This window comes from Drosophila albomicans, chromosome X (genome assembly GCF_009650485.2).
Source record: "Drosophila albomicans strain 15112-1751.03 chromosome X, ASM965048v2, whole genome shotgun sequence".
In the NCBI taxonomy this organism is placed as follows: Eukaryota; Metazoa; Arthropoda; class Insecta; order Diptera; family Drosophilidae; genus Drosophila; species Drosophila albomicans.
This window is the reverse complement of record NC_047627.2, coordinates 6,689,321-6,716,206: the sequence shown is the minus strand read 5'-3', so window position 1 is coordinate 6,716,206 and position 26,886 is coordinate 6,689,321. Positions and strand designations below refer to the sequence as shown.

Sequence of the window (26,886 nt, the reverse complement as noted above, 5' to 3'; positions counted from 1 at the left end):
TAGTTTACAAACATTTTTAGATTTAAGCAAAGACACAAACCTTAGCAAAGACTTCAACTACTGCTTAGCGAAGACTCAAACTTTTTGTAGTTTTTAAACACACAAGCATTACAAATCTGTAAATAAAAACATAATGTGTTATAATTGTTGTTATTTTATTTTTTTTAATTCAGTAAGCAGCTAAATAAAGCCAACTAAAAAAATAATAAATTCGAATTAGAAAAACATTGCTGAATTTAATTAATATACCATATTTTATGTTTTGCTTTTGTTATAATGTGATATATGCTTGGCACCTTGGAAAAGTCAATCATATCGAATGCTTGTTTATTTACAAAAAAAAAGATGTGAGCAGCGTAATAAATCAAAGTCGCGGCATTTTGCCATTAATCTCAAAGCGCAAATAATAATAATAATAGTGGGTGAGAATTACACCCAAAAGCAAATGGGGAATGGGTTGCAAAGTGAATATTGCTGCCACACCGAGTGGCAAGTAACACACGATGAACACTACGTATATTCGAGTTACCAGACTCTCCGACGTCTGAGCTCCCCACACTTTTACTAGTGTTGCAACTCGCGCCGTAATATACTTATTGTTTAATAGCTGCAGCTCTTTTGTGACCGCACAACAAGGCAACAAGGTCTCTTTTGTTGGGCGGGTCCAGCTGCAATGCGACAAGTTGCAAGTTGCCCAGTTGCCCGGTAGCTGCTCGGTTGTTGCTGTTGCTGTTGCACGTTGCACGTTGTACGTTCCATCAACTAGTGTCCAATTTGTTATGGACAGGTAAAAATGGCGATGCACGGCAACATAAATCACAGCGCCGCCACAATGTCCAGCCAAATGTCAGAGGGTGAGGCGAGGCGAGGTGAGAAGATGCTGATGCTGAAGCTGAAGCTGTAGCTGGTGGCAGCTTCACCAAGTGGCTGCAACAAAACAGAACTTGAAGCTTGGGTGATGGAGCTGAAGTCGGATCAGTGACTGCAACCGTTTGTCAATTATGCTTCTCGCAGCCAGTTCAAAACGTTGCATTTCCGCCTCGCACACAAAAGGCGACTGCAAAACAAAAGGCGCATAAACCAGTCGCAAAATGGGAAGAGAGGTGAAGAAGGGGGACACAGGAAGAGAAACTGTGGCAGGACCTTGCTGGCAGACTTTGGCCGCGCCGGAAGTTTGCGCTGACATTCATTACCATAATTCACAACAGCTTAAAACATTTATGTGGCTGCTGCTTACGGCTTGCCACGCCTACCTGCCAAAGTCCCTCCCCCCCTTGTGCCCCTCTTCATGCCCTCTGTTTCTGGCACCTGCCAGCAACCAGGTTTTAGCCGCCTCTTATTGATATACCCGGTAGTTAGAGTCTGCAAAAGGGTTGTCTGCCCGTCTGTTCATTTGCAAAAAGAGTTTGCCTACTAAATGCTTTAGAGTTGCGCAATTTGCAGTCATTCCTAGGGTTGTCAACCCTACTGTTGAAATCAGTACTATGATATACTATTTTATGTATATTTTATACTTTTCTCAATCGTATAAAAATGATTTGCATAAGAATATACATGAGAAAGATATACAAATTTATTATTATAATGTTAAATTCCACTACTTAATTTTACAAATTACTTATATAACTAAAATTATTTAATAATCTATAGCTTTTAGTTTTAAAATAATTAAAAAATATTCAATAAATAAAATATGTTCCAGCAAAAAATTTATTGTTTCACCGTAAATAAAAATGAATCACATATTTATGTGATAACATAGACTGTTTATAAGAGTAATATTATATTTGTATTTATATAAAAATGTATCAAAATTCATAGGAAAAGTAAAACAGCGTGGTATTCTTTTTAAAATATACCAAATTAATATACCGCAAAAAAAGCTTCTTAAATTGTCTTTATAGACAAAAATAATATGATTGACAATATGATTCATAATAGTATATGAATTTTTTGAAAAATATTCTCGCACAACTTCGGCAAAATAATATCATTTCCCTGAAATACTGCTGAATTTTGTAAAAAGTATTTTTTTAAATATAATAGATTAATATACAGCAAAGAGAACTCCTTAAATTTTCTTTATAAAACAATATTTTTATAAAACAAAATATGCTTAATTTTGTAATTCAATTAAAATTTCGAACTAAGATTTTTTTTTTAATATTCCCGCAGAATAATATTCGTCTGAATTGCTGTTCAATTTTGTACTCCTAAATATAGTACTTAAATTATACTCTTAAATATACCAAGTTCTACAAACCTAAATATACAGAAATTCATAACTTTACCGGGTATACAAAAGTCGAGCAGTTGTGCCTTGTGCGCAGCGTCTATTTGTTTGCTGGGCATTGTTTTGTGTGTTGGATTATGTGCGGCGGCATGCAAAAAGGGATAATAAGGAAACTTGAAAATTTGTTGCAATTATTTTAACTGCTTGGGAATTGCCCGACAACACCGAAGCACCAAACCCCAACCCCAAAGCTCTCCCTCCTCCATTTCCATTTCCCCTCTTCGTCTCCCACTTAGCACCATTCGCCCACTGTTGGCCATAAAAACTTGGCGCAAAATGGCCGGCAACTCCGACTGCAACTGCATTGCACTTTACAACTTGTTTTTGGGGGGCAGCAACTCTTCGCTCTGGAGCATGGCCCATGTGTTAAGCCGTCGCCCGGCAATTTGCTAGTCCAACTCTTCAACTCTTCTCTCCTCCTCCTGCCACGCCCCTTGGCATGCTCCTTAGCAGCCAAGCGTTGCCCTCTTTTTACACCACAAGACTTTTGGGCCAAAAATTTGTAGCAAGTCCTTCGGCAAGAAGCATAAAAGTACAACACAACAAATGCAGCTGCAGCTATAGTATTTTTCGCCTTCCTTTCTCACTCTCTTACTCTCTCTATCTCTCTCTTTTGCACACATTTGCTGTCCTTTTCTACAGGCAGGAAGTTGGCTGCATTTGTCGTCTAAATAAAAGCACAAATACTACCTGAATCATAATGCAACAACTAATCTGGATCATCTGACTTGACTCGTTAACAACTTGACTCGATGTAACAGCTCTGTTCTATGTTAATCATCATCAAGCGCAAAATGAGAAGAAAAAGAGATAGAGTGACAGAGTGAGAGAGAGAGAGTCAGAGAAAGCGAGTTGGACATTCTATTGAGGTGAGATTTGTCGCAAAATTAACGCAAGCTATTTACAAAGTATGAAATTGAAATAAAAGCTGATAAACGAAAAGGATTTTGTGAAAGAGACTCAGCAATGAAGTACAACTAATAGAAATCAGATGAAAAATAAAAAGATCGATGATAAACAGAGCGAAAAAAAAATCACAGAATAAATAAAATGATGCCAAGGGAAATACAGATTGGCAGACAGAAATGTATGAAAACATTTATATTTTACTTCAACTGTGGTCAAAAATTTTCAAGAAGCACTTTAAATTTCGACAGCAACTGCCGAAAACTAAATTTATTCTCTTTATGTGCTCCAGAACTAATATTCTAAGTTCATGCATGTAATTCTAGATTACAATTTGCTGAAACTTGAAGCAAAGCGAATAAAATCAAATAAAAAATGCAAATATTAAAATTAAAATTTCTTTAAATTTTAAACTAAGTGAGTAAAAAGTGAAACTGAATAGAAAAAGAAATGCAAATCCTAGAGAAATACAAATTTGTGAATAAAATTCAATAAAAAATGCAAATATTCCTAAAATTTCTTGAAATTTTTGAATAAAGTGAAAAGTGAAGACAATCAAATCAAATTTCAACTACTAAATAAAAAGTAAAAATAATAAAAGACTAATAATAATAATAATGATAATGAAAGTGATAATGATAATGATAATGATGATGATGGTGATAATGATAATGATAGTGATAATGATAATGATAATGATAATGATGAGTGAATTCAAAATAATACATTTGAATCAATTAGTAACAAGATGATTTATAAATAATTAATTTACTATTCATAAAAATCGATTATTTCGATTAATTTTTATATTTCAACTACGTTCAAAGAAGTGTTGTATTCATTTATCCGATATTTTCCGACAAACATTCTGCGCAAACCTCAGCCAAAAGAAACTCGACTGCAGATGGATTACAGTTGTGCAGCAGCAGCTTGCCCCACTTGCCACTTGCCACGCGTGGCGCGCTGCTGTTGTTGTTGTGGCACTGTTAATTAGGCAGATGTCGCAACAATAGATATGATGTGTTTATGGCCGCAGATTTATGAGAGAGGGATGCGAGAGCAGCTCATTAGCTAAGATAATTTGTTAGTCAGCTTAAATGTGCTTTACCTCGCCGTTTGCAGGTGGCATGTGGCAGGTGGCAGGTGGCAGGTGGCAACTGCCACTCACAACGGGCGACACTAAGCAAGTTTCTATTGTGATATTTTTAATGGGAATCCGGCAAAGATTTCTTTCGTGTGTGCGGCCTGTGGCATGTGGAGCGCTGAGCGGCTATTTCACACGCATGTAATTCCATATGCAAATGGAGCTGCAGCTTATCTACCACACACACACACACGCAGAGAGAAAGAGAGCGACACAATCAGGTGTGGCAGATGAAATGAAAATGAAAATGTTTGCAAATCAAAAGGCAAGCCGACAACGAATGAAGAGGCTGAGGAAGGATGAAACGTTGAAGGATGAGGATGAGGAGGAAGGCAGCCTAAGCTGCTGCTGTTGCGGTTGCCGTGGACAGCAGGAAGCAGAGCAGGCAGCGCAGCACAGTGGTGTGGCATGCAACACGGTGGTATACACAATAGTTACACGTATTCATTTCAAGCGTTTTATGCGTTGCTCGCTTTTGTTTTTACTGTTACTGCTGCCCGTGTGTGTGTCCTCTTCATGTCCACACGATCTGACATACTTTTTGTTACCCATTCTCTCCCTATCTCTCTCCCGTCCCTTTCTCGCCAAGTAATGCCCCCTCTCTCTCTCTCTCTCTCCGACCATCGGCTGAGTTGGCTTGCGTGGCGTGCCAAGCGCGCTGACAGTAAATGCTGAAAATTGAGTGCAACTTGTCGTAACTTTATTTCAAATATATGCGGAAAGGACTAACCAGACAATGCAACACACCAACACCAGCAAACACACACACACAGACAGAGAGACAGCAGCACAGTTTGTATTCATGCTGCACCCGACAAAAAGTATCAAATGTCGCATGCGAAAACGTCTCAAATTCCGCGAGAAAATAAAATATAAAAAGCCAATTTATATGCCACATCGTTTGCTCTATATGCCCCACTAAAAAGCACAAAAAACATCGACAGCCCGCCCCCCTCCTCCTCCTCCTCCTCAATGGAGGAAATACTCATGGCTGGGTTAATTAAATGAAACTGTTGAAAGTTAAAGTTGCAAGGAAATTGAGCACATCACTTGCAAAAGTTTGATCAATGCAACTGTTGAAAGCGCTTTCATAACTAAATGATTCTAATAAAATTCTACAAAAATTATTCATTCAATTAATTTATGAAAAAATAGTTTTAGGAAAATGCTTTCAATTTTAAATTTAGTTCGAGTAAATCGAGATAGTATAATACTTTATTTTATAAAAGTTTATTTTGCACTAACACGTTAATATCTCAACAATTATAATTTATGTATAGTTTGTTTTCGAAGACAGAAAACATATTTAAAAAAAAAGTATAGAATTATTTTATTCTTACATTTTTTTCGAAAAGTTTCTTTAATAAATTAGAGCCAGTTTGTTTTATTTTATCACTTTAGTTCTAATTTCTCAACAATTAAAATTGTACATTTTTTTTATCGAAGACGGAAATCATATTAAAAAAAAATAAGTATAGAATTATTTTATACTTTATTATATTAAATAATTTTGTTTTCTTCTTTACAATTTTTTTCCAAGACAGAAAACAATTTAAGTGAAAAATCAGTATAGAATTATTTTATATTTTATATTATTTATACTTCATTTTATTTAATACAAAAACAGGAAAAAGAACTAACTAACTACAATTATCGAAATTGGAGTTTCTACAAATAATTAAACTACAAAATTTTTTTTTAAGATGCGTCTTTTAAAATTGTTTAAGTTCTATTTAAATAGGTTAGCTATAATTAAAATTAATACTAACACTATTGGTAAGCCAATGGCTGCAAAGGCCTTCAGCTTGTCTTTTAGAATTAGTAACTAGACTAAAATTAATGCACATTAAACGTTTGTTTACGCTAAGCTTGAATTTTCTTAATTGCAAATTCTCAATAAAACAATTGATTGCGAATCGATGTGGCGCTTTTGTCGCCTGTGCCACAGCACGTGTTGGTGTTTGCCTCGCTCCCTCTTCCCCCTCTCTCCTTCTCTCTCTTTAGCTCCCTCTTTTTCTCCCTCTCTCTCTCTCTGTATATGTGTGTGACGTTAAGTGTTTTGCAACAAAGTTTTTGCGTGCTTTTGTCTGACGACTGCTGCCTGCCGCTTGATGGCGTCGACCATGCCCATTTAGCCAGCAACCCCTGAACTCTTCCTTTCCCCACCCCATGAATATTCCCTTGTCCCCTTGTCCCATGGACACACACACAGTCGCATTTGCTTGCTGTGGCATTTGTTGTTAAGCGTCCGTCTGCGTAAGCCCAGTTGCTTGACTGTTAACTGTCGCCTATCAGCCAGGCCAGGACAGCACCAGGATACGATAGGATGGCGCACAGGATAGCAAAAGGACAGCACAGCATAATAGAGGCCAGGCCAGGCCAAGTCTGTCAGACTGTCAGGCATTTTGTCGCTTTGACTCTGCGGTAAATATGCATGTGAATACGACTACTATATATTTGTCTGTCCGTCTTTCTGTCTGTCCGTCCGTCGACACTAGCTTCGCTTGCAGTCATAACTTAACTGCGAAATTGCTTAAATTTTATGTGCCAACATTATGGCATGCTGCCTGCCTGCCTGCAGTTGCAACGTTGCGCGTTGCACGTGCCACGCTGCGCGTTACACATTGCAACTACATTGACTTTAACTTGAAATTAAACTTAAACTTATTCCTTCACTACTTTGACTTTTGCAACTTCTACTGTTACACGCCCTCCGCCCCTGTCCCCGCCCTTAAGGCAACGCCCCATCCATCGAAACTCGGCAATCAATTGGCAATCAATGACTGCTGCACACAACATTAGAAACGACTCCAGTCGGACTCGACTTTCAGTTCCATGTCCATCTCTTCATTTCTCGCCAGCCAGCGCCTCATGCGATCTCAAGTCCAAGAACAAGTCGTCCTCATTGTGTAGTAACAATAAATTGCAAACATTTCCACTTTCGCCATTCAGTTGTGCTCCATGCACAGTGGTGTTAACAATTTGATTAATTAAAATCATTCTTACGACTTTAAGTTTACATTACTCTACTGTCAAACCTTGGAAATTTAATCGATATAAACCTGCCAAAATTTATACTTAGATATAATAACAACTCTAGATAAATTATATGTAGAAGATATAATAAAATCACAATTTGATTAATTAAAATCATTCTTACGACTTTAAGTTTACATTACTCTACTGTCAAACCTTGGAAATTTAAACGATATAAGTTAATTAAAAACCTGACAAAATTTATACTTAAATTTAATAACAAAGAAAGTTAAATTATATGTAGAAGATATAATAAAATAACAATTTGATTAATTAAAATCATTCTTACGACTTTAAGTTTACATTACTCTACTGTCAAACTTTGGAAATTTAATCGATATTAGCTAATTATAAAACTGCCAAAATGTATACCTAGATATAATAACAAGATAAATTATATTTAGAAGATATAATGAAATATTTAAATTTAATTTACTGCCACTTTCATAATAAGTAATTCGTAAATTATTGTTTGTTGTGCAAAAGAAACAAATTTAGCTTAAATGTGACATTGAAATATAATTTCGAAATTCCTCAATATTACATTTGATTGATAATTGGCTTTTAAATGAAAATAAGTGAAGAAAGCATTATTATTTTTTTTAAATTTGAAACCATTTTCATCAATTCTTCCACTTAAAACATGTATAAATACTATAATTTGCATTCTGTTTAATTAAGGTTAATACAAAATAAATAAATAAACTTAAATATGAAACCACTTAAGTAAATGCTTCCACAAAAAAAAGGGATGAACATAACAATTAAAATTCTATTACACAATTTAATTGTTAGCTCTCAAACATATTTTTCCAATTCAATTTAAGTTTACTTTCAATATGAAGCTTAATTTGAATTGTAAAAATATTTATGCTAAGCTGCTTAACTTGCACTTTAAAAGCTAAAAATGCGTAAATGGCAATATTAATTAGGCAAAAAAAAAGGAAAAAGAAACCTAATGAATAGCAAATTGGTATTTTGAGCGATTGTGAACTAATGCCACCCACTGTGCCAGCTGCTCTGACTGGGTGATTGGATGATTGCACTGGCATTATTGGCATGGGTTGCCTGCTGGCGCCAAGTATCAATAACTAACCAGAAGAAGATGGTGGGCGATTGTGTGTTCAAGAAGGTGTGCGAGCGCTGTTTTTTTTTTCTGTTTTCTTCTCCTCTTTTTTTTGGGGTCAGACTGTGTAGCACAATTTGCTGGGTATTAAGTGCGACGGATATGGGCCAGTCAGCCATTTGATTTCATTTGCCATTTAGTTTAGTTACCGACCGCCAAGGCTTTGGCCTTACCTTAAGCGACAAGATGGATGCGTTCTTTGCACGCAATTAACGCATGTCCAGGACATTGCAGTGCACACACAAAAGAGCACATCGCCGGGAGCTAACTAAGATGTACAAATGATAGTGATGGTGGTGGTGGTGATAGCATCTTGCTTGCAGGCATCATCCACAAGCTTCCCTTGTGCCAAATCGTGCATTAAACGATTTTTCTTACGCTTTGTTGGCAGATTTTTTATGCATACCAAAGACTAATATTTGCCCATCTCTCTCTCCCTCTCCTCTCTCTCTCTCTGTGTCTTTTTCTATCGCTTGCGTTCAGTGTGCATTCCAGCGAGCAGCAAAGTAAGTAAACGAACGAAGGACCTCGCACAAGAAAGTATTCGATGCCCAATCCCAATCCCAATTCTCATTCCCCATTCTTGATTCTCTATTGTGTTGGGGGCTGAACATCAAAAATGTACATCAAGTGAGGAGACGACTTCTTTGAGTTTGCATATCTTTGCTTGGCAAGCAATTTGAATAAAGTTATATGAGAAACAAAAAATATCGAATGTATTCGTTTCACAGCCCACACGACGACAATCAAATGCTCTTTTAACTAAAACAAATGAAGGGATAAAAAGAAGAAAGTGTTGGAAATTTAATAGAATAATGAAAGTGCAAGAGAATGAATGAAATTTAGATAGCAGAGAGAATACATTAAAATGTTTGCTAGCTCTTAACGTTTACGAATGACGAGCAAAGCAAAACGTAAAATTGCTCTCTTGAGAGCATAATAAATGTATTTACTTGCATTGTCTGCTCTCAGAATACATATTAAGCTATCAGCAAGTAAATTTGAACCCTTTAACGTTTACGAATGACATACAAAGCGTACAAACAAAAACTTGCTCTCTTGAGAGAGCAAAAAATGTACTTTGCATTGCTTTCTCTCTTCGAAAAATGTAGTTAAACGTTTGCGAATGCTGCTCAAAGCAGAATATATACGAAGCTCTTAAGTATGTTAGAATTCCTTAACGTTTACGAATGGACGTACAAGGCAAAACTAAAACTTGCTCTAATGAGAGAGTAGTAAATGCACTTCCCTTGCATTGTCCGCTCTCTTCGTTACATGGATTTAAACATTTCCAAATGACGCTCAAAGCTGAATACATATTAATATATTAAGCTCTCAGCGAACTGCATCTAAAATATTCACTTTTAGCTATTCCCGACTTGAGGTAAGCGTATGTGTTGGCAAAAGCAGCAATCGTTTGTATGTCAAACGTTGGGCGCAGAGCTTGCAGGCACTTTTTACCATGGGGCAATCGCTGGGGCCGCATGTGGATCATTTTGAAACTTAACACAATGCCAGGTGAACAACGCCTTTGGCCTTTGATAGTTCACCTGCTAAGCAAAAACTAAACCAAAATGGAAGCAAAACTGTTTTAACAAAAAAAAAAAAAAAAAGAAAAAACTGAAAAGAAAGCACTTGGAATTTTTGTGATTGGCTTTTACATTGAGAAATATTTGCACATGCCTATATAACGCATATTCCTCGCTTCCTTTTAACGTCTAGCTGTCTGTCTGTATGTTGCTGTTTTTTTTTTTGTGTTTGCTGTTGTATAAATGATGGCTTCATTTCGACCGGAGATCTAAACAATTCTCGTTACGGATTGCTTTTAGTTAGTTTGTGGTTAACATAAAACAACAGCAACGGCAGCCAGTTAAAATGGAAAGAATTTTGAAAATATGATTGGCATTGAGATGGAGCAAACGAGCAGACGTCAAAAGTGACTAAAAGGGTGACGGGCTGTGTTGCAAACAACTCTTGTTGGCAAATGAAATGAGTTGCTTACAACAAAATGCATTCGCATATTTCACACATTCCATGTGCATGCATAGAAAACAACTCTTCTGATTTAACATTTTACTTTGACGAACACAACTTGACCTGATTACCAACGCATTCCTCATTTAAGCCCATCAATCGATGATGAACGAGGAATTTTTACGACTCAAATATTCTTATATTTACTTTACAATTTCAAATTTAAGCGTAAACTTTAGTTTTGCCTAAAATCATTCACAAAGTGGCTCATTTTGAACAATAAACTTTTCTTCTCATAAATTAAGTATACGCCCTGGGCTCATGCGAAAACGTTTCTTTTTCTTGGAGACTAAAACAGCTACCTCAAATGTGTAAGCTATTATAGGAATATTAATTTTAAACAAAATTTAAGCCGTTAAAAATGAATTTAAAATAAATCAATATTGATGCAACAGTTGTGTTAATAATCGCTCCCTTTATTGTCTTGCCATTTTCATTGTTTCACCAACTTCAGGAGTTGCTCAATTGAACAGTTTATATTGTTTGTCGACAACAAAAAAGCCGCCAATCATTGGGCACATCGCACACGTCCATCAAGTATTATGACATTGATATGACCTCAGTGTTGTCGCTCGGTCGATTTACGGATTGTGCACTTATTAAGAAATAATGTAAATATGGCCAATAACTGTTTCGAACTTTGTTTGGTTTGCTCACAAACTCTTCCGTTCGATATAGTAGTATGTAGTAAGTAAAAAGTGATAATGCAACTAATTAAACGAATGAATTGCAATAACGTACAATTAACAATTGCTGCGGAATGCGTAAGATAATCATACGCTTCACTACATACTGCATAATAGAGTGCTGTTATTCCGCCTGAAGAGATTAACTGATTGAGGAGGCGTGTCAGACTGATTGAACCACTCAATAGGTGGCTTTTGTGCCTTGAATTTACACGGATGGTATATTCAAATGATCTGATTTGAAATTAACTATTTGAATAGGCTTTCATCAAAAATACTACATAATACAGTTCGATTTTTTTTATAAAATCTTTTGAATTTTAATAAAAATAATCCTTAAAAAGCTTTTATATTATGTAATTATATTACTTTGTTGATCTTTAATTTCACTAATCATTTAACATGTCAAAATGTTCTTAACTCTTATTATTACAATTTACAAATAAACTAAATCTTTTTTATATGTTCATTCAAATTGAATTTACTACAATACATTTTCATTCCATAACAATATTGCTTCCTATGCATTCCCACTTAAAATTGTTGTTGATCTCTAAAACTCAAAAATTCAGTCAAATAAGAAATTAAATTTGCTTGTTGGGTATTTACACAGAAAATGCTTATTGGGTATTTCAAATGCCACCTGCTAATTCTGTTTCATACACACACACACACACACACATACTCATTAAAAGGGAATTGTTTTTGCAATAAGATCGTCAGAGCGCGCAGTTCGCTCTCACGGCAGCCATCTTGCTTTGCGCTCTCTGAACAAGGCAATGCATGTCATGCAAAGCAACGACAAACAGCAACAACAATAACAACTAAAGAAAAACATTTGGGAAGAATCTTTGACTTACATATTTTTGAGACAGCTACATATGTCGCAGTTGTTGTTGTTGTCGATGTAATAAATACGTACACTTATTAAAACACACACGCACACATTTATAAAGACTTAGAGCACTTTTCACTTTTGCCACATTTGTCACTTTCGCACAAAAAAAAACACTAGCGTAAGCTGAACGCAACGATTACCGGCAAAACAAAAAAAAACACTGCACAAAGTAATGTCAGAATTTAATAAACAATAACAGCATGCATTAATTATGAACTTTATTTCGTGTGAAAAATTAATCGCTTTTGACACAGGCGCAAGCAAAAGCAATACAAGCAAAAACATAAATAACAATAACAACTAGTAGCAAAAATGCGACAAAACTGACAAAAACAAAACGCAAAGCAAATGCAAAAGGGCTGACAACCGACTGAACTGCCCGTTGGCGTTGCCACCTCGTACCATTTTTGCACGACGTGCATGTGATTTGTGTGAATGCCAAATATTGCAATTCTGCCATGCATCAATAATAGTTTCTCCTCGTTCGTCCTCCATCGACACACGATGTTTGCAAATAACAATCATAAATACATATTGGCAAAAAACAAATACACAAATATAACGTAAAAATGCAAACATAAGCAGCTTACACCCTGTACTGTTGCAATTAATAGAAGAGGGTATGTTATTGAGTTAAATAAAATTGCACTGAACCTGCAAGAGAATGTCAAAGCTTGTTTACAGTCTGTCTTTGACCAATATTTGACCGTTTTCAAATTTCATGGGAGAAGTTTGGCCCTTCGTAGTACTCAAGCATTTTAATTAGCATTTGCATCGTTAGAACTTTATTTACACAATTACTTTTGCCATCTAAGAGAAAGTTTCGATACAATGCAACGTAAAAAGATTTGCGGTCAAAATATACATAAATAAAAAAGAATGTTGTATATGTATGTATACGTAAGTAAAAGTATTGTACTTTTTATGTTAATTAAAATCTCATAAGCCTCCGAGAACTTTGTCCTAAGGCTCTTTTCATATTTCATACTCTTACGGCGTGTAATTGGACTGTGTCATGTATTCCGGACATTTCAAGCTACGTAAGCGCAGCCAACTTAATGTGGTGACAAAATGTTTTATTCATTGATCTATGGCAATTGTGACAACGTTGTTTCCTCAATTTATTTTAAAGCTGATTTGTGTATTTATTTGAGAGGGTATTCCAAATACAGCCATTTTTTTGGTCTATAATTTTTTTTGTAATTTTAATTTTATGCTCGGCCATGTTGAAAAGTTGGCACATAAAAAAACTAAAACTATATGATGGATTCACCACTTAAGCTAAATTATTTTTATATAAATTTATATTCTTGCATGTGTGTGTGTGTGTGTGTAAAATGTGTGTGCGTCATTTGGCTGCAATTTATGCATGTGGCATAGAGAAGTGGACATTTTGGCCGCAAGTTTCTAATGACAACGTTGTGAATTTAATTGGAAAACTTTTGTTGCAGATGGAGCGTAAGAAAAATAAATAAACAAAACTATCAATGCAGCAATTTATTCACTGCCTTTCCTTATGAATCACCTACAACAAAAATACAAACAAATCAACAGCATGTGTGTGTTGCACAATCACCTAAAGTTGCCTCAAAGTTAAACTTCTCTCTACTTTACATTGATTCCAGAGTTTCTCGGTACTTTGCATTTAAAATGTTCATTATTTTTATTTTTGTTGTAAAATACAGGGAGATCTGTGCAGTGAAGGAAAAAAAAACTTATGGGCAACGCCGAACAAAATGCAAAGCTGCAAAAAAACAGCTGATGCATGTGAAGCAGTTAAGTTTTGATCGCAACGTTACATTTCACTTGTGTGTGCATTCTAATCAGCTTAATTAAACTAATTCAATCATATCTTAGAACTGGATGTTTACATTTCTAGGCAAGTTCGGTAAATTCTTTTGAAAAACAAACCATTAATATTCACGTATTTTTGTAGATGTGCATCCATTTGAATTAAACAACGTTGGTTGCAACTTTAAGCCACACTCTTAACTGTTGAGCTCTGTGTAACGTCCTTGATATCAAGTCGCAATGATTGGCATAATACCCCACGACTACGCCTGACATCTGTATCAGCTGGATGCTGCTGTGGCTTGCGACTTCACCTTGCCTCGAGTGACACAGTCGAAAACAAAGGAAGCGCCCGCGACTCGACTGTAAGTCAGTTAGTCAGTTAGTCAGTCAGTTAGTGACACAGTGAGTTGGCTCTCATATTCAATGCTTTTGAGCCGCATTCCTAATGAATAATTGAAACATTTGAAGGAAACTTTTGAAGCGCGTCAACATCAAAATGCGACCACCACTTTCTTAGCCATCAAAATGGTCCGCCCAATAACTGACGACCCACACAATCCATCCAACTAACCCACCCACGAGCAAAGAACAAAAAAAAAAAAACAAAAGGCTAAGACATTTTGGCTTAGTTCGAAATTCTGGCTTTGGCAACCGCATCCACATCCACATCCATATCCATCGCATGGCTTCGCATCGCAAGAAACCAAATCGCAATCATATTTGCCAAAATCGCTCAAGGGCTCTTCTGCTCTCGCTTTCCCATTCTCTTCATTCTCTCTCGCTCTTTCCGCATATTACAATTGGCTCTTGCACTTGATTCGACTTTGATGTCCCTTTTGCCCGCCAAGTCTATGGATACTCCTCCCCATCCATTTGTGGTGGTAATCTGTCTGTAATCTGTGTAACTTGTCTCACAACGCTTTGGCTATTTTCAAGCTTCTAAAGTCTCAATACATAACAAATGCATTCTTTGATACTTTCAGAATTCTTATTGCTTTCCTTTTCAGCTCAGATACTTGTTGAAATAATACCAACATTTTTCTATTTTATTCGATTAACCAAAGGAGTCGCGTATTTGATTTCTCTATTTGCTTTTCCAATGTACTTGATTACCATTCAACACTTTAAAAATCTGTTTAAAAATGTACAATCGTTAATTAATTGATCTAAAGATATGAAATTTTATGACAGTTCTCTAAGAAAATATATTACATTTTTGCAACCTTGAAAATATAAATGGAATACATTGCTATGAAATCGTATTACTCTTGTATCTAGCTTTATTTTTTTGTTAATGTAACGAATTTTGAAACTTAATGATCAATAGATTTTTTTAATGACATTAGAGAAAAAAAATAGCTCAGAAATCGAATAAATCTTGCAAAATTTATTATTGCTATTAAACTTGAAAATCTATAGTTCTTTTGATGCATATTTTAGATGCAAAACTATGTTCATTAGGTACGATATAAATAAAATATTAAATATATAGTTCGGATAAAAATAACTATGAAATCGAATCTTCAAAATTTACTTCAGTTTTAGAAATGATTTTTTCAATATATTTTAGAATTGTAAAAAATAAATTTACGGAATTGAGTACTATATTTTATAAATGTATATTCTATATTTCATATATTTTTTTCTATATTTTATAAATTTCATATAGTATTTACTAAATATTTCTCCTGCTTTGCTTCTGCTTCTAGGTGTCGCTTGTAACAACTAAAAATGTATATTTTAATGAAATTCTATATTACATATATTTTGTTCTATATTTTATAAATTTCATATATTTACTAAATATTTCTCCTGCATTTAATTTAATTAAATTCTTTGTTTTACATTTGAATATTCTATATTTTATAATTTTTATTAGTATTTATGTTTACTAAATCTCCTGCTCTGCTTCTAGTTGTCGCTTCTGCTAAAAATTTATATTTTAATTAAATTCTATATTACATATATATTTTTTTTATATTTTATGAATTTTATATACTTACTAAATATTTCTCCAGCGTTTAATTTAATTAAATTCTTTATTTTATATATGTACATATATTCTATAATTCATATATTTTTTTTCTATTTTTAATAAATACCATATAGTATTTATATTTACTAAATATTCCCCCTTCTCTGTCTCTGCTTCTAGTTGTCGCTTCTACTAAAAACGTTCAATTTTATTGAATTCTATATTTCATATATTTTTTTTTCTATATTTTATAAATTTTATATACATATATATATAAATATTTCTACTGCATTGAATTTAATTAGATTCTTTGTTTTACATTTGTATATTTTATAATTTTATAATTTTTATTAGTATTTATATTTACTAAATATTTCTCCTGCTCTTCTTCTAGTTGTCGCTTCTACGAAAAACGTTGAATCAATCCATTTGGAGTGGGACAGCAATGTGCAGTGACTGATTGAACGGGGTCTGTTGTTTGGTATATCGTATGCAAACACAGACCTAATAACAACATAAATGTTTAAGCATGCGTTATGCAGGTGCTGGATCCAAAGCAGGTGTCTATAATTACTTAATTAGCCAGCTGAAGGAGGCAGCTGAAGGAGCAGAACAAACAAAGTGCGACACAATACCAAAGTCCAACTGGGCTGCTTCCCTCATGACAATTTCATGTTGTGTGCCGAATAATGCAGCGACGCCTTCTTCCTCCCCCTCATTTTGGAGCTTATATAAACCCAAACAAATGCTTCACTTGATAAGTCGAGAGAATCGAAGACAGACGAAAAATGTTTTGGCGGAAGAAGAAGGAGCAACGAGATGTGTTCACCTTTGAGGATCTTACGCGATTTCCGATGGTCTTCTATAAAACCATTGGCGAGGATCTCTATTCGGAACGAGATAAGAATCTGTTGCGTCGCTATCTGTTGCGTTTCTATCTGATATTGGGATTCCTCAATTTCAATGCGTATGTCGTCGGGGAAATTGCGTATTTCATAGTGCACATCACATCGACAACAACGCTGCTGGAGGCAACTGCTGTGGCGCCTTGCATCGGGTTCAGTTTCATGGCCGATTTCAAGCAATTCGGTTTGACGGTGAATCGCAGGACGTTGGTCAAGCTGCTCGACGATCTCAAGGAGATCTTTCCCATGTCCAAGGAGAAACAGGAGGCGTATCATGTGGCCTACTACAACAAGCATATGAATCGTGTCATGTGGCTTTTCACTATTCTCTGCATGACTTACACCTCATCGTTCAGCTTTTATCCGGCCATCAAGTCGACCATCAAATACTATTTCATGGGTTCGGAGATCTTTGAGCGCAACTACGGCTTTCACATTTACTTTCCCTACGATGCCGAAACGGACATCACAGTCTATTGGTTCTCCTATTGGGGATTGGCCCATTGTGCCTACGTCGCTGGTGTCTCCTATGTCTGCGTCGATCTGCTGCTCATCACCACGATCACCCAGCTGACAATGCACTTCAACTATATGGCCGACACTTTGGAAGCCTACGATGGCGATGCCCACACCGAGGAGGAGAACGTCAAGTGGGCACAGAATCTCGTTGTCTATCATGCCCGGGCCTTGGAGTAAGTTCTTTGAAAAGTAGAAATACATAAGAACATATCTTAATATTAAGGAAATGTTCTGTAAAAAGAGTATGGGAAACAAGTGTGCTAGACTTCAAGTTAGTTAATAATTTGCTAATATAAGAATAGATCAAAGTGTGGCAACTGATAAAAGTTATGGTTTTTATTTTATTTTTATTTTTTTTGAAAATTTTTCAAGGCAACAATTGACCAAAAAGTTTGCACATAAAAAAAATGCAATTTATAATTTACTTAGATTTGAGCTACATTTCAATTTGCTTTTTAGCTACATTTGAATGTCTTTAAATTTAGAGAGACTCTAATTTTATAGTTCTTATGTATATTCCGTAAAAATAATATGGGAAAGACTAAGATTGTCTTTAAGTTTTGTAATATTTTGCCATAACAATAATTGACCAAAAAGTCTTCATTTAAATGAAATCAATGCAATTTATAATTAACTTAGATTTGAGCTACATTTAAATTGATAATTTAACCACATTTCATTGTCTTGAATTTAATATCTTAAAATTTGTTTCATGTTTTGCGTATTAATCAATTTTTATCGGCATAATGTAAAACCGCTTTTTAAGTTATAGATAAAGTTCTTCTTGTTAATGAAGGCGATAAAGTATGTATAGCTCTTCTTTCCATTATTCAATAATATTATCCTAAATTAATATAGATTTTTTTGTTTTCTTGTTAATAATACTATTGACAAGAATTAAGGGATAATTGCTTTCCTGCTTGTTAATCTATTGTTCATTATTATTAAGTAATATATACTCCCATTATATTATAGATAGTTTCTAGGCCTCTTATATACATATATGTATACTCTTATTAATGCACTTTATCAGCTAAGAGTTATAGTTTCTAGCCTTCGTTATAAAAGAGAATTTTATAGCTTTACATTTATGTTATAGTTGTTTGCTCTTTTGTTTAGTATATTAACAATAATGTAGATAGTAGCTTCCCTTCTGGTTGATATATACTATTCTTTAATATTAACGCCTTAAGAGTTGTTTATTCTAAAATATAGATTTAAATAACTGTGATTTTATAATGCCTATTTTACTTTAAGTACTTTTTTGCTTTAAGTAGAATTGTAATTCAATTTTTTCAGTATTTTTAATTCATTCTTTTAATAATTCCTTTCAATAATGTCTTTATTATAATATAGCTATATAATATATAGCTTATATATAATATATATCTTTTGTAGAATTGTAGCTCAAGCTTAAATTATATTAAAATAACCAAGTTTTCATAATACCTATTTTACATTAAGTACATTCACTTTCATATAGATTTCTAATTCAATAATAACTATTTTTTTGTTAATATTTTCTTGTGCTTTGCAGCCTCAGCGAGGAGGTGAACAACATCTTCAGCTTCACGATTCTATGGAACTTTATTGCTGCCTCTTTGGTGATCTGTTTCGCTGGCTTTCAGATCACCGCCTCGAATGTGGAGGACATTGTGCTCTATTTCATCTTCTTTTCGGCGTCGCTTGTGCAAGTTTTTGTGGTCTGCTATTATGGCGATGAAATGATCTCGTCGGTGAGTGGAAAACAGTTTCGATTTATTGATTTATTTGATAATAATTGATGCACTTGCACTCACGATTGCAGAGTTCGCGGATTGGACACTCGGCATTCAACCACAATTGGCTGCCGTGCAGCTCGAAGTACAAGCAGATTATGCGCTATATAATTATGCGTAGCCAGAAGCCCGCCTCCATCAGACCGCCCACATTTCCGCCCATATCGTTCAATACATTCATGAAGGTCATCAGCATGTCGTATCAGTTCTTTGCTCTGCTTCGAACTACTTATTATGGTTAATTATCGATCAATTCAGTTGCGAAATGTTTTGTATTTCAATAAGGGAGAACTCATCATAATTACCATTTGCTAAATTTGCCAATAATTTGCATTGTTTGCCCAAGCCAAAGTTAGTTAAACGTGTTGACTTAATAAATAATTATATATTTGGCTTTTATGCAATTACTTAGCCAACAAATACTCAATGTGTAATTAGGAATTTATCCTTATTAAATAACCAAAAACCTAGAACACATTTTCACACTTTGCAATTGCCTCACGGCACGCATCAATAAAACCTCAGAATTGTTTAACTTATTGTCATATCAGCGTTTAAGGATTTTGCAACCATCGTCGGACTTTAAGCCAAAATCGAATCGAAACTATTTGCACATGCATTAAACTATACAAATGAGTAAATGTCCAGCGCATACTTAATAGAAAGTCAGAACAGGGTATTTCAAGTATGCGATAAATGAACTTTAAGCAATATAAAATATATTATTTTATTTATAGCATGTTAAACAGTAATTTTGTTGATATGTTTAAGAGCTTAAGTTGAGGCACATTTTATTGTATTCTCCAGCAATCCTAAAAATTTCAGCACAATCGGACAATGTTTAAATCATATTCACAATAATTTAACCTTAAGCAAAATAAAATATGTTAGCATGTATAATTGAAATGTTGTTGATATTTTTAAAAGCGTAACTTCTGGAATATTTCAATGTTTTCTTCAGCAATCCCTAAAATTTCAGAACAATCGCGCAAAGCTAAACTCTATGCTTTAGTTAAAAGTCTTAGATATACTAGAACTATTGTAATTTTCTTTCTGCTACTTTTCAGGCTTGCATGCTTGATACTTATTGTTAATTCCTTTATATTTTATGTCAATACAATACGAAATTTGGTTGATATTTTTAAGAGCTTAGGCTGAGTCACATTTTAATGTTTTCTCCGGCAATCCTAAAAATTTCAGCACAATCGGACAACGTTAAGCAAATATTGAGCTCTATACTTGAGTTAATAATTTCAGACATATAACTATTGTACCTTTCTTTCCGGTTAGGATATTTTCTAGTCGTTCATGCCAGCAACACTTGCTGTTAATGTCTTTATATTTAATGTTGATACAATACGCTGCAGCTGTCAATGACAGTCTGCTTGTTGTTCTTGTAATTTTTAATTGCATATCAGCAATTTATAAATATTTACTCTCAACACACAGACACACACACACACACACAGAGAGAGAGAGGACACATTCACACCGCTCTTGCCACAACTTTCGTCTGCTTTTGAATAAATCAATAAATGTCAAAAGCAATCAAAGTCCATAAAATCTGAGTGCGTATAATTGTCTCCCGTTCTTTCTCCCGCCGCTCTCTTTTAATACCAGCAACTTGGGGCGCCACAATATTTAATGACCACTGGACGTGGCAAGCTTAGTCACTTTGGCATGCTATTGGTTGTATCAATAAATTGGAGAACACTGAACTCAGATACGATTTCTTTCTTATTATATAATTTAAATATACCTACATATACAGAATTAGTCCTTAATCAAAAATAATTAGATCAAACACTATTTTAAGTTAATTTTTTATGTTATTCAAATTGTGTTGTAGCTTTTATAAACTTTCATATAATTTTTTGTTTTAATTAAATTGTGTTGAAACATTTCTAAAACTTAATCAATTTTATTAAGTAGTTTCTTTTCTTTCCGAATGTTTTTTATAAAAATTAATTTGATCAAGCACAAACTCTACTGCCTTAAATTAAAAAAGAAAAAAAAATTCATTAATTTTCTTTTAGCGAATTTAAACATAAATTTAAGCAAACAAAACAACTTCAAATATATAATTTTAGTATATAATTTGAATTTTTTGTTATACCAATATATAACTAATAATCAGAGTGTAACTTATGTAATATTAATCTAAAAAAAAAGAAACTTATTTCCACAAAACAAGAATAAAAGTTTGATTTGGAACTGTAAATATGTGAAGTCAGTTTTTATTATGTTGAAATTTTTACGAATTTTGAAAAAAATTGAAATAAGTTTTTTCCCTACTTTTAATTTGTTATAATTGACTTTGAAATGTATGTTCTTCAAAATATGATATATACATTTATTGCAGATTTGTTGGTAGATCATCATATTTGTAAATTATGTCCTATAAAGACTAATTTTGGAATATCTATAATTATTGAATTTCTCGTTTATGGAAACTTGTTTTTTAAAATCTATAGATATTTTCTTTTCCTTATGTCTTTATTATCATAAATATTTCTAATTAATTTTTCTTAAATACCAACTTGAATATGCATAAATATTTAATAATTCATTTCTAATCTATAAATATTTCCTATTTAATTTCCTTATGCCTTATTTTTATAGAGCGTATCTTGGCGTCGTTATTCTCTAAACAATAGTATAATTGTTATTGAATAATAATATTGTAATACATAGGTTATTGCGTTGTTTTCATTTGTAGGCGGCGGCAGCATGTCAACACAGAAAAAAGGCGTTGATAATTTGTATGTTTTGTGACAAAACACAAAAGCAAATCGAATGCGAAAGAGAGAGAGAGGGAGAATAATGAATGAATATACATATAAGCTAGGTGATGAAGATAAGTGTGATGAGGATTGATGCCACACATCCATTTTTGGCTTAGCTTAATGGTTTGGTTAACACACACACACACACACATACAGAGAGAGAGAGAGAGTCACACACGCATAACCCATTCCCAACTGGATCCATTAAAAACTTGAAAATTATATGTAGTACTTCAAACCGAATTTGTAGTAAAATGTTGTTAGCTAAGTAGTTGACGTCAATGTTGTTGCTACTGCTGCTGGCTTGGCTTGCTTTTTGTCCTTTTTGGCGGTTTCAAGTTTGTTGCATGACAGCCACAAACACCACACACACACACACTAAGACACTCGCACACACACACACTCATCATACATAGTTGAGGGTCCCAAATGTGCCACTAATTTGTGGGCATGTGTAATGCCTGAGACAGACTTTTTATGACCAAGCAACCAACCGACCTTACTTTCAGTTCCAGTTGTGGAATCATCTCCTTCAAAGCATCATCTTATATATGTGGAAGTAGAAGTAGACGACACGTGTGTGCCACTGACAGTTATTATCAATTTGAGGTACAGTTGTGCACAAGCTGCAAGAGGAGCTAAAAAAAAAAAAGCTAGCACTGTTTTTATTTTTGTGTGTACCACGTGTTTAATGCATATACACATATGTGTATGTATATAATTTTCTTCTTAATCGCATTTAGCTGCTAATCCTCATCCTCCGAATCGTCCGAAAGGACAATTGAAATATTGAGTTCCTCTTGCTGAATGTCGCCACGATCATCGTCATCGTCATCACATTCCTCCTCCTCCTCTTCCCCCTCGTCGTCGCTGTCCTCCTCTTCGTCATCTGACTCCGGATTAATCCCATGCCAGCTAGGCGGTTTATCGCACAGTTCCAGCCAGCAAATTAGTTTCTGTCGCTTGACTCTTGGTTCGCCGCTTTCATCATTGTCCGAATTGTCGAAATCATCCTTCACATCGAGGTGCGGCGGCACCAAACTGGTTAAAGTCGTCAAGATGGGCTTAGTTTCCTCAGCATTGTCTTCCTTCTTGGGCTCACATTCGGATGGTTGCTCCGACGACTTCAAATTATGATCAGACATTTTGAAATCAAAAAAAAAAACGTGCAAACAAAATAAAACTGAAGCAAATTCGCTGCAGACTTAAAGACGTCAAGCTCGTTGCGTGGTTTCGACAAGAAAGGAAGCACGCGCTTTCGATAGAGCTGGACATCAGATCGATGATTTTTTCTATCGATGTGTGAATTCTTTTTCAGCAGCATCGATTTTATTTTTGAGCATCGATACATCACATCCTCAACAGTTTCGTGTTTGCAGCGTTTCAAAGTGGAAGCAATTGACTTGTTAATATTCTTAAAGATTTTTGTTTTAATGTTCCTTAAATTCATTTATCATATAGTAATAATAACAATTTTCCTAATAATTTTTTTTTAAATTCCTTAAATTCATTGCAATGAAAATAGAGTTAATTTATTTGTTTTATAATGTTTAAAAAGTTATTATTTTTACATATATTTTAAATATTACACTTATAGACTGTATAAAAAAAGACAACTGATGATGAAATAGTTTAATTTGGTATTTTAGATTTAGCTTAAATTTTTTGAAGAAAATTGTTTCTTTATATACATATTTAACGATATATATTTAATTTGAAATCATTTTTTACTTAGTATAAATTTCGTAAAGAACTTCTGATCAGTGTTCTCATATAAACGAACTATTTCCGTCTTTATTTTTGTCCAAGTGAACATTTTTATATATCATTCTAGGATATATCGAACAAAATTATTTATGGAATAAACAAATTGAATGAGTAAAGAGTTGCAAAAAATATATAAATATATATATATATATATATATGTATATATCGTAATATATTGTGAATTCTCATCAGAAGTTCTATACGAAATTGATTAGTAGTCACAGATGATTTCTTTATTATTATATGACAAAAAAAAAATATATATAAAGAAACGACTTTATTTTTTTGTTTTTTTTTTTTTTTTTGGTCGAAATTAATTTTATTTTGAACACGTTTGGATTTATAGAATAAATTTCGGATGGCAGAAATTAGATGATTTTGTCAAAAGGAAAAAATATCGGAATTCCTTAATGTTATGACGCAACAAAGAAAGTCAGAGAGTAAGCCACAAGACAGTGCTTTAGTAATAGTGTTAATGTTAGTTTTAATTATATGTAACGTTTTTAAATAAATAAGTAAATAAAGTCAGAAAAAATTTTTTGTACATATTCGATTTTTAATGAAAAATAAATATAAATCTAATTTTTTTAACGCCATAAATTCGCAACAGTGATCAGCAGCAAAATTAACATTTTTGCTATCACTATTTTGTGTCATCACTAAAACGCAGAGTTGCATTTGGCGATGCATACATTAAAAAGTTCTTAGTTGCCGTAATAGGTTAGGTTGAAATAATTGCCGAAGAAGAAATGAAGATACAGTGGATCACAGCATATTTCAACCAGCACCAACCAACTATTGAAAATGTTTCTTAACATTTTTGTTTTTCATTAATTTCATTTTGCTTAATAAATATAAAATCTAAAAAGTTATTTTATATATTATAGTACTAGGTTTTATGTTGAAAAATTAAACTGAAATCCTGCATGTAAATAAATTAAATACCAGTTTAATAAAAAATTGTTGGTTGTTGGTGATTGAAATAAGCTATGATCCACTGTATGCATTAAATTCTACATACATATGTATGTATGTATGTAAGTGCACATGTATGCGATTTTAGCATCGAACATGTGGAATGTTGATAATTGTATACAGTTGTTGTACTATAAATGAAAGTAAATATAAAAACCAGAAAAAAGAAATGTACAAATATAAAACTTATTTTGTACTATTGGCAATTATTAGTATTAAGTTGTTAATTTGGTTAGCAACACGTTTCATTGTCTAATGTTGAAAGTAGTTTTCACTTTTTGAGAGATGTGAAAATGAAGCAGCAATTTGCAAAAGTCATAAAAGGCTTTTGCCAAGGATTTGCCAATTAGTTAGTCAGGTGAGCAATCAGAGGCAGTAAGTCAGACAGACAGTTGGAGAGTCAGGGATTTGGGGGGGAGTCAGTTATTATCTGTGGCAAAGAGATGTGTAAGTTGGCAATTGAACTCTGATGTGTGTGTGTGTGTGGCATGTTTTACGATGTGGCACACGCACACACGCGAAGCGGTGGTGGCAATGCCCCAAAGGTGGCATTCACAATGTTGCTTGAGTATAAATCAAAAAGCTGCCTTGTCTGCATGTGGCATGCCACATAAGTAGTAAGTATATGCTATACACAGACTCACACACACACACTCGACACACACACACACACACACACACACTCGACACTCACGCGCTCCAAAATCATATTACACACATTTTTAAGCAGTGAAAGTAGGTGAAAGTAATATGCATAAGCTGTGTTGGTGTTAGTGTGTTAGTGTGTGTGTGGAGGGGGTGTGAGTGCGGTGTAGTGCATACTTATGTGCATGTTAGTAGCTTTAATAACTTCACTTACACTATTCTCTCTCGCTCTTCTGGTATTCATATTCATATTCATATTCATATTTGGGGGCAGCACGTGCGCCGCACACTTCGCTTGACTTCCTTCCTTGACTCCCACTCCTCCTTCTCCCCCTCCTCCTTTCACCCCCACCCGCTCTTACAAGAAGAGGCTGCGGGGTGCAAGGGTTGCGCCATGCTCTGCTGCTGTGTGTGGTCTTGAGGCTGTTGCTCGACGCAGAGCATCGTGCTCTGCGAGTGCCTGTTGGGTATTTGCACATTTTAACGGATTTAATATGAAAATTAACAGTCACAAATACACAAACACACACACACACGCCACTGTGTGTGTGTGTTCGAGTAATTTGCGTTCATAATAATGAATCCTGGCCTGGATCTGGGGAGACTTGCCTGCCTGCCTGCCTGCTTCTGCTAATGCCAGAGCCAGCAGCAACACAACAGCTGCACTTACATAGTTGAAAAACTTCTTAAAATAGCAACAGCAGCAGCAGCAGCAGTTGTTGCCTACCTCATCCCGGTCACCCCCTTTCCCCTACCCTTGCTTACCTCACTTCTCGCTCAACTCCTTCGACTTGCTAACAACTCATTGCCCCCGCCATTCGGCAAGTTAAACAATTATTCAAGACGTGACTTTTTGGCATTTAAATATTTATGCGCACACGTTTTGCAAATGGCAACACACACAAACACACATACACACACATGCACAACAACTGTCAAAATGTTACATTTATGCTCCAAGTCGCCTTTTGTTGCTTGGCTGAAAGGCATCGAAAATTTGTTTGCTTTGCGGTGTCCTTTGAATTTGCCTTAAATTACAAGTATAAGCGCATTTCATGCACAACAATTTTAAACGCTCCGCAATCAAGTATTTATGCTATTCCCCTCCCCCCAAAAGTGAACTTGAAAATCTACGAATAAGCTAGCTCAAGTTTGATTGACAATCGCTTTCATGAATATTCGTATTCGTATTCGTATTTGCCAGCCGACTGTCTGCTGCTTGATTGACAATCACGGCAGGCGACATCTTTCAAGGTCTCTTTTTTTTTTTAAATAAAATCTATCATATGCAGGCGACATTGCATTGATTGACAGTGATTGACAGTCCAAGTGCAGTTATGGCAAAATTATCTTATTTGAAGGGAGCAACCAAAAGCACATTGGCGACATTTGTTAAGCTTTATTTAGCAATTGATTGAGTGATTGACGCTTAGGGACATGAAAAGATATTGGTATTTTAATTAATACACATATTCTATATACTTGATTGATTGACAAACTATGAAAGTATTTCTACTGTCCTTATCTACCATATATGATTGAGTAATCTTATAGAATGAGTTTACCAATGAGTTTAGGACTGACGTCGTTGTCTTTATTGTTACCCAGCATGATTGATA

General features: G+C 34.4%; 3 protein-coding genes across 4 annotated transcripts in view; 1 reads left to right on the top strand and 2 right to left on the bottom strand.

The window, feature by feature from the left end:
* The window catches only part of LOC117564871 (protein sidekick), a 140,633-nt gene extending 119,713 nt beyond the window's left edge, over positions 1-20,920 (bottom strand). Inside the window, exon 1 of the mRNA XM_052008561.1 lies at positions 20,911-20,920. The gene's annotated coding sequence lies outside the window, so the exon portion shown is untranslated. The remainder of the gene's footprint in view (positions 1-20,910) is intronic.
* On the top strand, positions 14,070-19,898 carry LOC117578164 (putative odorant receptor 92a). 2 transcript variants are annotated; one of them, XM_034263442.2, is made up of 4 exons: positions 14,070-14,279; positions 16,287-17,489; positions 18,854-19,052; positions 19,124-19,898. In XM_034263442.2, the coding sequence occupies exons 2-4, from the start codon at positions 16,681-16,683 to the stop codon at positions 19,334-19,336; spliced, it is 1,221 nt and encodes a 406-aa protein (XP_034119333.1). In that variant the 5' UTR covers positions 14,070-14,279; positions 16,287-16,680; the 3' UTR covers positions 19,337-19,898. The 2 variants fall into 2 exon arrangements, with proteins under 2 accessions (XP_034119333.1, XP_034119332.1); XM_034263441.2 differs by lacking the exon at positions 14,070-14,279 and having other exon boundaries at positions 16,214-17,489.
* A 1,706-nt stretch (positions 20,921-22,626) lies between the features above and the next one.
* LOC127565439 (trigger factor-like) lies at positions 22,627-23,025 on the bottom strand. Its single transcript, XM_052003737.1, has one exon. It carries the CDS (start codon positions 23,023-23,025, stop codon positions 22,627-22,629), a length of 399 nt encoding a protein of 132 aa, XP_051859697.1.
* Positions 23,026-26,886: the final 3,861 nt, after the last annotated feature.